Raw genomic sequence first — 16,254 nt, 5'->3', positions numbered from 1 at the left:
AACCAGAGGTGCCGGATCCACATAAAAAGGTTCTGGAACACAGGTGTGCTGTAGTTTAGAGGTGCCGGATCCTGTTCCGGAAGGATCATGAGACACTAAAGAGTCATTGTAGTCTAAATAGTCATGTAATCGAATTAATTGGAGAGGTCTGGCCTAGAATGGTTTATTCCCGTAGAAGTACATTCATATTCATTTTGACCATATAATTGTGATTTATTGTAAACAAGGAAAGAAAAATCATATTTCCAACAGCATGCATCTGTAGAAAATACAGTGATTTACTGTTTTGTTTTTTTGTTTTTTTACAAAACAATAATGCAAAAAGTGTCAACTGTTCTTGTATTTACATTAATTGTTAATTAAAAGGTAATTTCATGTTTTATAGTTTACAGTTGTGTACCTTTTTATTTTACATTCTTTCACAGATAAAAATAAAAAAAAATACTAGGAGCACAGACACAAACTAAGAAAACTTTTTATTCTGTTTTTTGTTTCCTGACAAGCTGTGTGTACAGTGTCATGTAAATACCGGTAAGGGACTAGAGACTCCGATTCCCATCACCTGTGAGTCACAGGTTTGATGCAGTTATTGCAAGCGAGGGATATGCAACCAAATATTAACTGTTATTTACTTTCATTTACTTCAAGACTTCTGTTCCTATCTGTTCCTATACCTTTGCTCACCTAAAAATTGGGTGGTCTGACACAAAAGGTTCTATGTTTTTATTATGTTTAACAGATCTAGATGTAAAGAATAGAAATAAAAGCTGAAACCCTAAACTTGCGACTCATATCAATGTTTTGATCTCAAACACAAATGTCTTTGATGTATCACAGAAACAAATGAATTGGCCTTGCTGTTCCAGTAGTTTTGGGGAGGACTGGTAAATTTGGACACACCAAATGTTTCTTGTGAAACCATTGTAAACCATTTTGGGTTTTCTGTATTTCTGCATAACTATGATGTAAAACATCAACAGATTTTCAAGAGAACCCAGTTAAACAAATGAGACAAAAATGTCATATTTAGTCATTTATTTATTGAGGAAAATGATCCAATATGACATATCTGTGAGTGACAAAAGTATGTTAACCTTTGCTTTCAGTATCTGGTGTGACCAGATTGTGCAGGAATAACTGCAGCTAAACATTTTTGGTAACTCTTCTGCTGATCAGTCCTGCACGTTGGCTTGGAGGAATTTTAGCCCCTTCCTCAGTACAGAACAGCTTCATTTCTGGGATGTTGGTGGGTTTCCTCATATGAACTGCTTGCTTCAGGTCCTTCCATAACATTTCTGTTGGATTAAGGTCAGGACTTTGACTTGGCCATTCCAAAACATTAACTTTATTCTTCCTTAATGATTCTTTCATACAATGGCTTGTGTGCTTAGGGTCCTTGACTTGCTGCATGACACACTTTCTCTTGAGATTCAGTTCATGAACAGATGTCCTGACATTTTCCTTTAGAATTCGTTGGTATACTTCAGAATTCATTGTTCAATAATGACAAGGCATCCTGGCCTATTTGCAGCAAAACAGGCCCAAACCATGATACCATCACCACCATGTTTAACAGATTGGATAAGGTTCTTATGATGGAATGTTGTGTTTTTCATTCTCCAAACATTCTCATTTAAATCAAACATTTCTATTTTGTTCTCATCAATCCACAAAACATTTTTCCAATAGCCTTCTGACTTGTCCATGAGCTTTAGCAAATGCAGACAGACAGCACTGTTCTTTTTGGACATTCACACAGTCACAAAGTCATCCACAAAAACCTTTGTCGACCATAATTGCCATTCCAGGTTTCAGCAGAGTGTGTCTGGGTAGTCCTGGAACGCCTTTGGCATGTGAGCCTTGAACGCCTCCTCAGACATCCAGATGTGCACCAATCCAAGAATGGTGTAGAGAAAATTGGCCCAGGCTGTAATAATTTGATTCAAGTTGGACTGATGGCTATTGAATCTGGGGCCAGATCACTCTGTGTTAGACCAACTGAGAGATGGACCATGAAGAGGAAAAAGTCATCTATGGCATGCAGGCACGGACCCTGTTAAAATAATAAAATGTTAAATACTGTTTATATAATGTGTTTTTATAGAGAAATGTATATGTCTGTTTATATAGAGAAAGTAATATTAGTAGCATTCAATTTTATTTTCTTCACTTCCCTATTCCCCCCACATAATGTAATGTATACCACCAAATTTAATGCATAACCAACAGTTGTAGCTTATTTTATGTTTAGACCGTATTGCTTTTAAAGTATACTGTAGGCCTTTACTGACATGTAAATAAAAGATATACTTAAATGAACATGTATTATGAATGTAAAGACCAGAAAATTACTTTTTGGCAATCAGATGACCAAAGCTACAATGTGTTTTATAATATAGCATCTTGTATAGTTTTGTTTTATGTCATTGTCAGATGCAGCAAATCGCCCCAAACAAAATCTCTGACAGACAGACAACTCTTCCACCTGTCTCCTCAGGCACTTCACCTCCTTTCGGAGATCTTCAATCTGATCTAAAGCTAGATCAATTGCTACCAGAATGGGCGATGAACAATAATCATACTTCTGATGCTGGAAGTCCATAGGCACAGGATCTTCATTCAGTGGAGGGAAAACTTCTCTCCTCAGTCATACCCCGGCGGTGTGCCTTAGTGCCGAAGTGAATAGTTGTTCCACTGGAGCACTACCCCTTTCTTTATTAGTCTGTGTCGTCTGGGACCCTCTATTGCTAAGCCAATGATTTATTATCTGGGGGCTTACAATTAATTATGAAGAGTCTTAATGAAGGAAGGATTATCAATATAATGATATCAGCTGGATGGCTCACTATCAATTATCATCCCAAAAATGCAAACTGATAGAACACTTTCTGTCTATAAACAACTGGTAAAGATACCCTGTATTTACATATATTATATTACATAAAGTAGTATGTTGCAAGGATATCAATTGAAAACTATCAACAAATGAACAAATAAATGCATATGAACAGTGTCCGTGGATGAAGTCGTGTCTCTCTTGAAAGAACAGGTAACTTTGCTAATGGTTTGCCACAGTGGCAGGCAGCCAATCAGACCTGATTTCCAGAAAAATTTGTTAGCCAATGATAGTTGAGGTTAAAGTCAGACCAGTTGGACCTGCCCACTACTGACAAAAAGAAAAGGTATTCGCGTGAGCAGAGCATAGAGATTTTTCCTTGTGCTCATGAGGGTTTAAAACAAGCACACAAGATCTGTTTCAACCTAACTCTCACTGTCACTACGGTCTAAATAGGATTATAACCTTCTGCCTTTCGTCGAGACCTTATGTAAGCAAAATCATGCCCATGGCCCCGGAGGCAGAGCTTTCCGCACTATAAAAGTGGGTTGAACTTCTGGCTCATCCTCTTTACTTTACTTACCTTAGAGACCGGGTACAGGTAGGAAACCAATCTAATATTGTTTGTTCACCTTGACCTACGGCCAAGCATGGTGGTGGCCGTGTGATGGTGTGGGGATGCTTTGCTACTTCAGGGCCTGGGTAACATGCAGTACTCGAGGGAAACATGGATTCTGCTCTCTACCAGAAAATCATAATGGACAAATGTCCGGTCTTCAGTCCATAAGTTGAAACTCAAACGCAACTAGATTATGCAGCAAGACAATGATCGAAAGTATAGGAGTAAATCCTAGTCCTAGAAGTAAGTGAAAGACTGATCTCCCATTTGAGTGCAGTTATTGCTACTAAAGGTGGCACAATCAGATTTTAAATTTAAGGGAGCAAATTAGTTTTTCACATCGGTGATAGATGTTGGATAACTTTTTTGCTTCAATAAAATCAATTAATTAATTAAAACTGTATTGTGTGTTCAGTCAAGTTGCCTTTGTTTTCTGTTATATTTCGTTTAAAGATCTAAAACTATTTAGTATGAGATATACACAAAAACAGAAGAAATCAAATACATTTTCACGCCACTGTATTTGGCACATTTAACTCACTAGGCATTTTCTACAGTCGTTTAAATTCTTTTCAGCACATCCTGGCATCTGAGTATTCTTTTCAAACCCCGTGCCTGCCCACCCTATTTTCCCCAAGCCCACTGTTTAGTTTCTGGCCTCACCGCTGCTCTGTATGCAGAGTTTTTAAATGCGCCTCCAGTGCAGTAGGTGGCGGTGGCGCAGTACTTTCCTGTTTGTCAACCGACATGAAAAAGGGACGAAAGAGATGTTGACACAGAAGTAGCTTCCCCAGCTCATTTTTTATTTCATAAAACACACGAATTATACGTTTACTCTTTCTGTGTTAAAATGCTATCAGACTTGGAGAAATGCCCGAGGAGGTTATTAGTCTGTGAAAAATCCAGCTTCTTGAATGAAGCATCACGTCATGAAGCGCACGTGTCCAAACACAGCTTCAACTATAAGGTGAGCGAGAACACTTTGGTTTTAAAGCCGTTTAGCAACACTGAACGGTTCTTTCAGTTTGGTTTACATAATGCATGATTAAACGTTTTTTGCATGGAGGGTGACATTCTTAGTTCAAAACTTAGGAATGAATAGAAATATTTCTAGAAAACCTACGATCTCTAAATACAGCTGAGTAGTTTTAATACCACTGCACTGTTTGCACTGAGACATTAGAGTAAATTGTTGGAAATAACATCCATTAATTACCCATTAAATACATGTCTGATGTTACAGTTTAGCTATGTATAGAATATGCTAATTTAATTGATTTGCTTAATTTTATCGGTATGTTAATAGTATATTCCAGACTTGCTGCAGGTTTCTAAAATATTTTGAAGTATATAAAAATGGTATAAACTTAACTTGTTAGTCTCAGTTCCAGTGTTTGATGATGATGATGATGATGGCTTTTTAGGGAGCGATCCACTTTACTCTTTAAAAGATTTTATGTAGGCCACAGTATTAATGGTATTTGTAATGGTGAGATAAATAAAGTTGTGATTGTCTATGAATTCATTTAGAATATGAATTAACTTTAAGAATGGTAAAGAACAGTTTAAGTCATCATTCATTCAATCACCTAGTATCAGTAACCACTGCATCTTGGTCAGGGTCGCGAAAGACCTGGAGCTTATCCCAGGAACACTGGATGCAAGGCAGGAATACGGCCTGGATGGGATACCCGTCCAGTTCAAGACTCCATTCACACACATTTGCACACTCATTCGCACCACTGGCATGCTTTTGGGAAATGGGGGGGAACTTGAAAACGTAGAGGAAACCCACACAAACACGGTGGGATAACTTGCACTGAAACACCACACAAACAGTAACCTGAGGTCAGGATTGAAGTAGGTATCCTGAAACTGTGAGGCGCCAATGCTACCATGCACCTAAATCATCATGCGCAGTTAGAAATATTTAATCAAAAACTTAATCATCTCTCATCTCTGACTCCTTACTGGGGAATCACTGCAGTACTGATTCACTTCAACAGACTGTCTGTCCCAGACAACCAAACTCTTTGGTGCCAGCTGTTAATTAGATGTGGCTCTTTGACTCTTTGTATTTTTATGTATGAAAACAATGCCAGATTTGTTTGAGTACATTTTTCATGTGTTGTGAGCTTAAATATTTTTGATTTGCAGATTTCCTTACTGATACCTGAATGTGGAGTATTGCCTGCTGAGATAGCAAAAGTTATCAGTAATTTCAGTTCATATCACCTTGTTCGGGATCTACCAGTTTACAGATTCCTGGAAGAGGACATGCTTGAAATAATTAAGAAAGGTAAAGGTAAAGATTGTGTTCTTTTACCACAGTGTAAGTTGTTTTTATTTCATTCTGGGTCTGTCCTGAAATGTTTTTTATTCTATTTTCACAGGCAGTTTTTATGCCCTCTCGTACAAAACCAGGCTTGATGAAGACAATATTATTGCTGTTTTGAGCAGTAAGTATGATTAAACACATGTCTAGTCATTTTCTCAAAAGTACCTTGAAAAATTCAGGTTGGTATTTTGCATATTTTACTTGAGTGGAATTGATTTTTGAAAGTGATTTAAAGGTGCATTAGGTAATATGGTGGGATATTGGGCCAGTGGTGGCTCAGTGGTTAAAGGCTCTTGGTTGCTGATCAGAAGGTCAGGAGTTCAAGCCCCAGCACTGCCACTGTTGGGCCCTTGGGCAAGGCCCTTAATCCCCAATTGCTCAGATGTATAAACGAATGTAATAAATGTAAGTCGCTCTGGATAAGGGCGTCTGCCGAATGCCGTAAATGTAATTTTAGTCAATTTTTATGAAGATTACATCTCTTAAATGTTATCTAGGTCATTTTGACATTTGAATGAATTTTTTTAACTACTTGAGCTTAAAAAAATGCTTTGAGCATAATACCCCCTGCACCCCATACCCAATTCCCATTCATGTCTGCAAATTTCTGCCCTCAGGATGGTGGTGCATGAAGTGTCTATAAAATGAATGAGGCCCATCCAAACCCAAACAAGTATTCCGGACATGGGGCCTGTACTATGAAGCTAGTTGAACAAACTCAGGGTTACGGGATTAGTTTCGAGTTGACAAAGCCAAACCAATCAGGCTTTATTGGTACCATGACGCTGGTTGTCAACATACTCTGTCAACTCAGGCTTTGATCCTTAAGCTATGATCAGTCCACTAGCGCGTGCATATAAACTTGTGACTTCAGAACCGAACAACCAATAGCATTCAACGTGGGGGGGTGTGAGCAGGTGTGCATACTTCACTTCCAGTTGAAAAGCAAGAAAGTATTTTGTGGAAATATGAGGAATTTAAAACTACACTAATCACAAAAACCAACACCGTCATGGCTGCCAAAGCTCGGGAACGTTGCTGATTGTGTAAATGCGTAAGTAGGCTCACAATGAAAATAAACGGATTGAAAACTTATAGCCCCATCATGTAATTTAATTTAATATAAATGTAAATTGTTTTAATTAAATGTTTCTCTGCGAAGTGCTCTTCTTACAGTTTGTGCTGGGGCATTTAATTAGTTGCATCACTTTGTTCACAGCTGATTGGTCCAAGTTGGGTTTGCGTTCTCTTACCCAGAACATACCCTGCCCCAGAGCAGGTTAGCCATGGAGCGAGCTGAGCCACTTTCATGACACCTAAAACCCAGGGTTGGCACATACTAAACTGAAACTTACCTGGCTAGCCACCTAAACCAGCTTCATGGTACAGGTCCCTGAAGTCAGTTTTCTCAGCCATGTTTTCTTTACTCATGTCAGAATTAAAGATTGTTGATCAGAATGACAGAACTGTTGAAAGTTTACAACAATACAAAGAATTTTGTATGGCAAGTTTATATTACAATATGCTGACAATAGCTCACTAAATTTGTCTTAATCTACATATCCCAAAACGGATTTCACTTAGAATATTTTATTGTTTATTTTACACACAGAAATTTTACACCCATACATACATCAAATAATTTTGTGTAATTATTTCATGAATGCTATACACATTTGTATGTGACAAACACATTTTCCATAATAGTAACATGTTATGTGCAGTTAATGAAGCTGGTATGGAAGTATTAAAATGTTATTGATTTTATTTATTAAAAGTTATAGATAATTATTGTTTACGTATCCTGAAAGCATGAAAGTTACAAATAGGAAATATATATATATATATATATATATATATATATATATATATATATATATATATATATATATATATATAAAATAAAAGATTCTTGACAATTTTGTCCTTCATCCCTGGCCATAAATGATGATCTAATATGGACAATACCAGTTTTACCAAAATAGATTATGTAATTAAGTTTGACCCTTGGTGTTGGATGAGTGCACTATGTAATGATTCTTTTTTTTTTTCCTCGTAGGAAAGTTGATATTGTCTCTTGATAAGGACACATATGAGCAGCTTGGCATGGAGGGAAAACCATCTCTATACAATCACAGAAAGCCCATGAGATATGGTGAAAAGTTTTATCAGCATCTAACTAAATAAACTAACTCCAAAACAATCTAAATCTAACAGTTTAATATACATTTTTGTGTAATACGTTTCTGCATTTGCAGTTGTAACTGTGGACCTCACTGATAAATCTTTGGCTCCTGGTGCAAAGCGATACCAGCAAGTTCTGCTAAGTTTAAAAGAAAGAGTGCCACTGAGAAGTGACTTTCTTTTAACAGATTGCCATTCAGGTTTGTATTGGAAGTCTTTGAATAATTCTTTTCATTTAAGAGATTTGTTATTGATTGTGATGAATAACTACAGTGCATCCAGAAAGTATTCACAGCGCTTCACTTTTTCCACATTTTGTTATGTTACAGCCTTATTCCAAATGGCTTAAATTCATTATTTTCCTAAAAATTCTACAAACAATACCCCATAATGACAACGTGAAAGAAGTTTGTTTGAAATCTTTGCAAATTTATTAAAAATAAAAAACAAAAAAAGCACATGTACATAAGTATTCACAGCCTTTGCTCAATACTTTGTTGAAGCACCTTTGGCAACAATTACAGCCTCAAGTCTTTTTGAGTATGATGCTACAAGCTTGGCACACCTTTTTTGTGCAGTTTCTCCCATTCTTCTTTGCAGGACCTCTCAAGCTTCATCAGGTTGGATGGGGAGAGTCGATGCACAGCCATATTTAGATCTCTCCAGAGATGTTCAATCGGGTTCAAGTCTGGGCTCTGGCTGGGACACTCCAGGACATTCAGAGAGTTGTCCTGTTATCTCGGTTATCTTGGCTGTGTGCTTAGGGTCGTTGTCCCTAAGTGGAAGACGAACCTTCGCCCCAGTCTGAGGTCTGCTCAGGAGCAGGTTTTCCTCAAGGATGTCTCTGTACATTGCTGCATTCATCTTTCCCTCGATCCTGACTAGTCTCCCAGTTCTTGCCGTTGAAAAACATCCCCACAGCATGATGCTGCCACCACCATGCTTCACTGTAGGGATGGTATTGGCCAGGTGATGAGTGGTGCCTGGATTCCTCCAGACATGACGCTTGCCATTCAGGCCAAAGAGTTCAATCTTTTGTTTCTCATGGACTGAGAGTCCTTCAGATGCCTTTTGGCAAACTCCAGACAGGCTGTCATGTGCCTTTTACTGAGGAGTGGCTTCCGTCTGGCCACTCTACCATACATGCCTGATTGGTGGAGTGCTGCAGAGATGGTTGTTCTTCTGGAAGTTTCTCCTCTCTCTCCACAGAGACACGCTGGAGCTCTGTCAGAGCGACCATCGGGTTTTTGGTCACCTCCCTGACTAAAGCCCTTCTCCCCCGATCGCTCAGTTTGGCCGGGTGGCCAGCTCTAGCAAGCGTCTTGCTTGTTCCAAACTTCTTCCATTTACAGATGATGGAGGCCACTGTGCTCATTGGGACCTTCAATGCTGCGGAAATGTTTCTGAACCCTTCCCCAGATCTGTGCCTCGATACAATCCTGTCTCGGAGGTCTACAGACAATTCCTTGGACTTCATGGCTTGGTTTGTGCTCTGACATGCATTGTTAACTGTGGGACCTTAAATAGACAGGTGTGTGCCTTTCCAAATCATGTCCAATCATCTGAATTTACCACATGTGGACTCCAGTCAAGTTGTAGAAACATCTCAAGGATGATCAGTGGAAACAGGATGCACCTGAGCTCAATTTTCAGTGTCATGGCAAAGGCTGTGAATACTTATGTACATGTGCTTTATTTTTGTTTTTTGTTTTTAATAAGGCTGTAACATAACAAAATGTGGAAAAAGTGAAGCGCTGTGAATACTTTCCAGATGCACTGTACATATTTCCCCTTTTAGTGGGGTGTCCGCAGGTCCTTAAAAAGTCTTAAGATGTCTTACATTCCTTAATGTAAAAATAAAGCCTTAATTAGCATTAAAATGTCTTGAATTCGTGTTTCAAAGGTCTTAAAAATACAACCGAACTGACACAGTAAAGAAGATTTAGATTTTATTTTGGCTCGTTGCTGTTTGAAATGGTAAACCCATGTCACTGTGTTCCACTCTGTGTGTGCGGCTCATTAGTGTTTTAGAGCGGCTCGGTTCACAGTAAACGCCGCTCCACACCAACTTCATTTCTGTCTGTGCTGTAAGTTTGAGTCGCTTGTAAAATGCATTTAGACACAAACACACACCAGATTTACTTTGGTTTTACGTTAACGTAAAATATTTTTGTAGGCAGAGGTTTACAGCATTTCACCTGATTGGTAATGAGAAGTGAATTTAAAAAAACTGTTGCCAACTAAAAGGAGGTCTTCCTTTAAAAGCCACAAGGTCTAACGCATAAGTGAATTTAAGTCAGAAATATATTACTATTGTTATTACCATTTGTACCCTCAAATAAAAATTTAGTATTTTTATTATAAGTATTATTCAGTGCATTTTAACACTGCTTGTTACATTACAGTGGCATGAACACTGCTGTGAGGGGGTTTTGTAATACAGCTCCTGAGGGAGTGATGGTAAATTTGACATCTTTTTCTCTTCTGACTGCCATAATCCATCTCTATTTTTTTCCTCTCTTGGAAAGTCATGAAAAGGAAATACTGGATTTTTTTCTTTTCTTTCATTGTTGGAGCAAATGGTAATGCAAAAAGTATATTTGCTCTGCTCTCCCATATACCTCTATAGAATTTTACCCTGCTATTGTTTTCTTAAACCCAGAAATGGATGTATATACACAAACACAATCTATTACAGCTGATGTATCATGTAGCATGATTGAAGTGATGTGCAGGTCTTCAACTTTTTTTAGAAATGTCTTGAATATGGTATTAAATTTGAACTACTGATACCTGCAGATACCCTCTTTTAGTGGTATTTTCAGTTCTGTTCACACTTTTCTTTTAAATGAAGACAGTTGCTAAAGCAACAAGTGTTACAATTTTGTGAAGTAAGCCATCTAATTTTTTTTCAATTAGTATCATCTTGTCAACATGTCATCTTGTAAATTATCCATTTCATGATGTCCTCAGAACAATAGAGATTTTGACCTACGGGATAAACTGACGTAGATTTTGATAAAAATATTCACCAATTTGCTACACCTTCCATTCAACCTCCAGATGAGATTTCATTTACAATCTTGCCTACATTCAGTTAGGATATAATTTTTTATTATTATTATTATTATTATTATTATTTTTAAATTCCACATTCACATCACCAAGACTTTTTTCAGCCTCAATTTAGGATTTAATCTGTTGACCTTCTCTTATGAAAGAATATTTATGCTTTTGTTTTGCTTTGTTGCCTATTGTATGATGTAATACATTAAATTTGTTTAAAAGATGACTGACTGGTATTAAATGCAACAGTTGAACTACTGACACAAATATATAGGAATAAGAATTTCATGTCTAATCATCTGACTTTTTTGTGGCCTTGGTAAAAGTTGGTTTGTGCTTACTTGTCCCTTAGTTCTCCTCAGAACTTGAGATTGAAGTGTATATATTTTAAATTATTTTAATTGCTATAAATCACTTTCTGTACATGTTTATTTAAGATTGTCTTGTACAGGACTACTTAATGTCCACAGAGTAACTAACATAAACAAAATGGCTGTTTTCTTTCCTGCCTGCAAGTTGTAGAAGCCCCATCTTAAGACCCAGCATAGAACACACTTTTCTACAGTTTGCATTTAATTTAGTTTAGAATTTTAGTAATGCTTTTATTTGTTCCTTGTTACATTTGTGACTTTTTAATTTTGTTCTTCCATTTTTCTCCCAAATTTAGTAATTTGTCATTTCCCTCCCACTAGCTAGTTCTCCCCCATTGCACAACAGCTAGCAGGTGTTTCCTCTGAGACGCATGAAGCAAACCATTGCATCTTTTCAAACTGCTGTTCCTGCTTTCTCACGAACAAACTGTGAGGAAAGTGCCAACTACCCTTTCCTGTATACATGAGCTCACAGACACTGTGATCGGTTAGTGACTCTCTGATTAACAGTGGAGAGAGTAATTCCATTTCTCCTGTCCAGAGATCATGGGTTTTGCTCTCTCCATAGTTGGCTGTCTCTCATCATGATTTGAGCTTGTGATCTCCCAATGATTGTGCAAAGGCTTTATTTTATTTCAATATTTACATGTGGTGCAGAACGTAATGTTGCAGCTTCACAGCTCCCGGTCCTCCATGCAAATCTGAGCTCAAATTGCCGTCTATGTGAAGTTTCACATATTCTTCCTGTGTCTGCATGGGTGTTTTTTAGGCTTCTCTGTTTTTCTAACACTGCCCAAAAACATGCTAGTCAGTGGATTCGTGGTCTCTTGGTGGTTAAGACGTTGGACTACCGGTCGTTAGGTCATGAGTTCAAACCCCAGCAGTTTAATACAGTGTTTTCCGGGTGTGTGCTAATCTGTGTCATTCTCATTCTCAGACCGAGATGGACATCTGAAGGTTCTCCTGTCTCAATACACATACGAGAAGTGTAGGCCTACTCTTAGTACCCACAATCTGAGAGATCTGTTGTGCCCATCACTTCAGTCTTCAGATCTTCAGGGAAAGAGACTTTCATGCACCCCAGAGCACTTCCTGGAGTGGCTGGGGGCAGTGAACCTAAATATAAGTTGGTGAGTATTCAGTGGAATTATTTGTTGGATATGGCATGCCTTCCATTGGGCAGATGGTGTTATTAATGTTGTTTCAGTGAAAACTCAGCTGCAAGTTTCCTGTCCACATATGCATGTCCGGAGCCATGCAGTTCTGTGAGCCAGGTCCTGCTTTGCACAGTAACTGGACTCATCCCTCCTGAAGACATCTCTTCACTATTACAAGAGCTTAGGTAAATTCACTTGCTTTAGCAGTTAATTTCTCTGTTGTGTCTTTTTGTATCTAAAAGAATCATGCAACAAACTATCTTTAATGAATAAAAACAATGAAGTGAAACAATATGCTTCTCTCTCTTCATCCAGAAGTTATTTTGATGCACCAAAGTTTACAGACTGGGTCTCCCTCACTGTGCATGGCTTTGTGGATAGTCCTGTGTGCTGGGGAACAACGGAACATGGCTTCCTCAAGGGGGGAGAAAACTTCTACAATTTTGTTTGCTTCAAGAACCAGGATTACTGGTTGCACATGGCCACTGGTGCACATGATGGCTGCCCCCCTTGATGAACCTGATGAACCAGACGTTATAATCATTTTGCTATTTCACATATCTGAGCTATTGAAATTATGTCCTGGAGACCTTTTTATATGAATGGAATTGAGATTTTTGTTATATATTATGTATTCTATTTTATCTTGTGATTATAACAATAATAAATAGCAAAATAATAGTAAAATCTAGCTAACAGAACACATTATTGATGATAAAAACATGTTAAGTTCTTTTGAAAAGTATTAAATTCAGTGCAATACTGCAATCTAAAAGGTTTATTTGTCTCATGATTTAAACAATAAACAATATTATTTGTAGAAGTGCAATACTGGTTTATAGGCCATTCACATTGCAGCTTATTAAGCATTTATCATCCCCCTTCTCTTTCAGATTATTGTATGAGCAATGCAAAGCAGGCAGTGAGAGCTGGGAAAAGGTTTCATGTTTCAACATTATGCAAACGAAAAGCAAATATTACCCAGTGGTGGGCATGCCACCTTCTCGCTGTGTGTCATGCTCAGAGACCAGCCACATGATTAAACCAGAGCAGTACAAGATAGAAGGGATATTTAATAAAGGTAGGATGGGGTTTTCTGTCTGCATTCTCTATAAACTCTACATGCCTCTGAAATAGTAAAAAAAAAAAAATAGGAATGAAAGAGGATGAAGCACAGAGAAAGTTTTAAATGTGATGGATAATATCACTAAGTTCTGCATAGCAGAAACTCTTTGTCTTCCTTGTTCAGACTTTTGGAGAATTCTTGTTCAGGGTTTTGGAGATGTCTGATTTCTTAAATCACTTGGTAAAACGAATGAACTATAATAGCATTCCCCTACACACAGCCGTTCATAGTTTTCACCTAGTTCCAGGATGAAGGGTCGTGTAAGTGTTTAGTACAGAATACTTGGAGCATTTAAGAGCACTAGGTCAAGTAGGGAAAATACTACCTGAAGTAAGAACCAAACTGATAACTATCACACTTACAGCACTGGTTTGATCTTTCTTAATCAGTTTCACTGGTCACCAGTCTCTTGTCACATTCAATATAAGCTATTGTCCTTACTTTCACAGTCTTCAGGGTCTTCACTGCTCTGTTCTCTTTGTCGTATGGGACTGTGAAAGTTTCCACGGTAGTTGTCAGCTGGCTCATCAACAAATCACACAAAGTTCATTGTGATGATGCCAATTATTTGATATTGGTTTATAACTGACAACGTTTGTGTGCAATGTAGAAAATGTGTCATTAAAATTTACTCAAGCCAATGTGGGCTTAATGTGGAGGAAAGGAAAAAAATGTTAGTATTATTTTATGAGTATGACCTCTGCTTAAGGCCTACCAAGGTGTCATGCCTCTGGTCAGTGTGCTGGTGCTAATGTTTGCATTGCTGTCCATGGTGCTGTTCAGAGCTTGGGTGAGGCAGTGTTCTATTTGAGGTCCAGCATCACAGTATATAATTTTTCATTCCATTTCATATACAGTTATTTGTTTTGTAATATTACAGAAAATCAGTTCTATTCAGAAACAATTCTATAGAGCACTGCCATAGAAGATTGGTTGATGCCATTTGTTTGCTGTTGCTGCAACAGTTATGACAAAAATATAAAAATACAGACTGATATTTAACACACTAAATATGAAAATACTGCGTAATGAGAAATTCTAGACAGCTAGGTCCACAAGCGGATCATACCTAAGACAAATTCAGTTCTCTCGAGTTTGGCTGGAGCCAGGCTGGACAGCTAATATTGTGGGATACTGGTGATCACTCATTCAAGCTTTATGTATGTCAAATGTCACCTGAACATCACACCCATATGTGGTTCCCCAAACTGTTGCCACACAGTTGGAAGCAAACAATTGTGTAGGATGTCTATGTATGCTGTAACATTACAATTTCCCTTCACTGGAACGAAGAAGCCCAGCCCTGTTCCATCTTAACAATGCCCCTGTGCACAAAGAATGGTCCATGAAGACATGATTTAACAAGGTTGGTTGGAAGAATTCAAGTTCTCAGGTTCTTTCGAGTTTATTCCAAAGGTGTTCAGTGGGGTTGAGGTCAGGGCTCTATGAAGGCCACTCAAGTTCTTCCATTCTTCCTATACAAACCATGTCTTTATGGACCATGCTTTATGCACAGGGGCATTATCATGCAGGAATAGGTTTAAGCCTCTTAGTTCCAGTGGAGGGAAATTGTAATACAAAAACATTCTATATGATTATGTGCTTCAAACTTTGCCTTTAGGGAAGAACCACATATAGGTGTGATAATAAGGTATCCACAGTTATAATTAACAAAATGCCAAGATTTCCATTATTAATCAATATTCATATATGACTAAGCTGACTGTTAAAATAGACACTTCATTTTACAATTTCATCTGTACATTATTGTACAAGCATTAGTTAAAGTATTTATGCACTGTATGTTTTTGTGGCATACTATTGTAAAATATTACCAATATGTATAGTGGTCTGGAAAAAGCCCTTTGGGTGTTGCAGTGGATGAATTCTGTCAAACCGTTAAAATAATAATAATAATTTTAAAAAAAGCTGAAAAATTGGGTCCTTCCCAAAATAGTTGTTTTCAGCCTATAATATATTTTGAGTCCTCAACTTTAAGAAACCATATATATACATATATATGTGTGTGTGTGTGTGTGTGTGTGTGTATATGTGTGTATATTATGAGGCACACGGTGGCTTAGTGGTTAGCACGTTTGCCTCACACCTCCAGGGTTGTGGCCCTGTGTGTGCGGAGTTTTCATATTCTCAAAGTGCTGCAGGGGTTTCCTCCGGGTACTCTGGTTTCCTCCCCCAGTCCAAAGACATGCATGGTAGGCTGATTGGCATGTCCAAAGTGCCTGTAGTGTATGAATGGGTGTGTGAACGTGTGTATGTGTTTGTGTGCCCTGCGATGGATTGGCACCCTGTCCAGGGTGTACCCCGCCTTGTGCCCGATGCTCCCCGGGATAGGCTCCAGGTTTCCCCATGACCCTGAAAAGGATTAAGTGGTATAGAAGATGGATGGATATATATATTATGACAATGTGGAAATGCTTTGTATTTACATTTTAACCTTGTCTTGGCTGTCTTCCTCCGAGGATCATGTTGGGTAACTTTTTATCAGGTGTCTTAAGCATGTGCAAAACGGACATAAGCCTAATCAATTCAGCTTGTA

At 38.0% G+C, this 16,254-nt stretch overlaps 1 protein-coding gene across 1 annotated transcript; it reads left to right on the top strand.

The window, feature by feature from the left end:
• Positions 1 to 4,203: 4,203 nt before the first annotated feature.
• Positions 4,204 to 13,339, top strand: rpp40 (ribonuclease P/MRP 40 subunit). Its single transcript, XM_053650986.1, has 8 exons — positions 4,204 to 4,422; positions 5,613 to 5,754; positions 5,849 to 5,914; positions 7,853 to 7,948; positions 8,052 to 8,177; positions 12,352 to 12,544; positions 12,622 to 12,756; positions 12,887 to 13,339. Exons 1-8 carry the CDS (start codon positions 4,306 to 4,308, stop codon positions 13,083 to 13,085), a joined length of 1,074 nt encoding a protein of 357 aa, XP_053506961.1. The 5' UTR covers positions 4,204 to 4,305; the 3' UTR covers positions 13,086 to 13,339.
• Positions 13,340 to 16,254: the final 2,915 nt, after the last annotated feature.

This window comes from Ictalurus furcatus, chromosome 20 (assembly GCF_023375685.1).
Source record: "Ictalurus furcatus strain D&B chromosome 20, Billie_1.0, whole genome shotgun sequence".
Classification (NCBI taxonomy): Eukaryota; Metazoa; Chordata; class Actinopteri; order Siluriformes; family Ictaluridae; genus Ictalurus; species Ictalurus furcatus.
This window is presented reverse-complemented; position numbering and strand designations above follow the sequence as displayed.

Coding starts and splice junctions, on each gene's coding strand:
- rpp40 (XM_053650986.1), top strand. CDS start 4,306: ATGCTATCAGACTTGGAGAAATGCCCGAGGAGGTTATTAGTCTGTGAA. Junction 4,423..5,612: donor AACACAGCTTCAACTATAAG/GTGAGCGAGAAC, acceptor TTTGATTTGCAG/ATTTCCTTACTGATACCTGA. Junction 12,757..12,886: donor TCACTATTACAAGAGCTTAG/GTAAATTCACTT, acceptor CTCTTCATCCAG/AAGTTATTTTGATGCACCAA.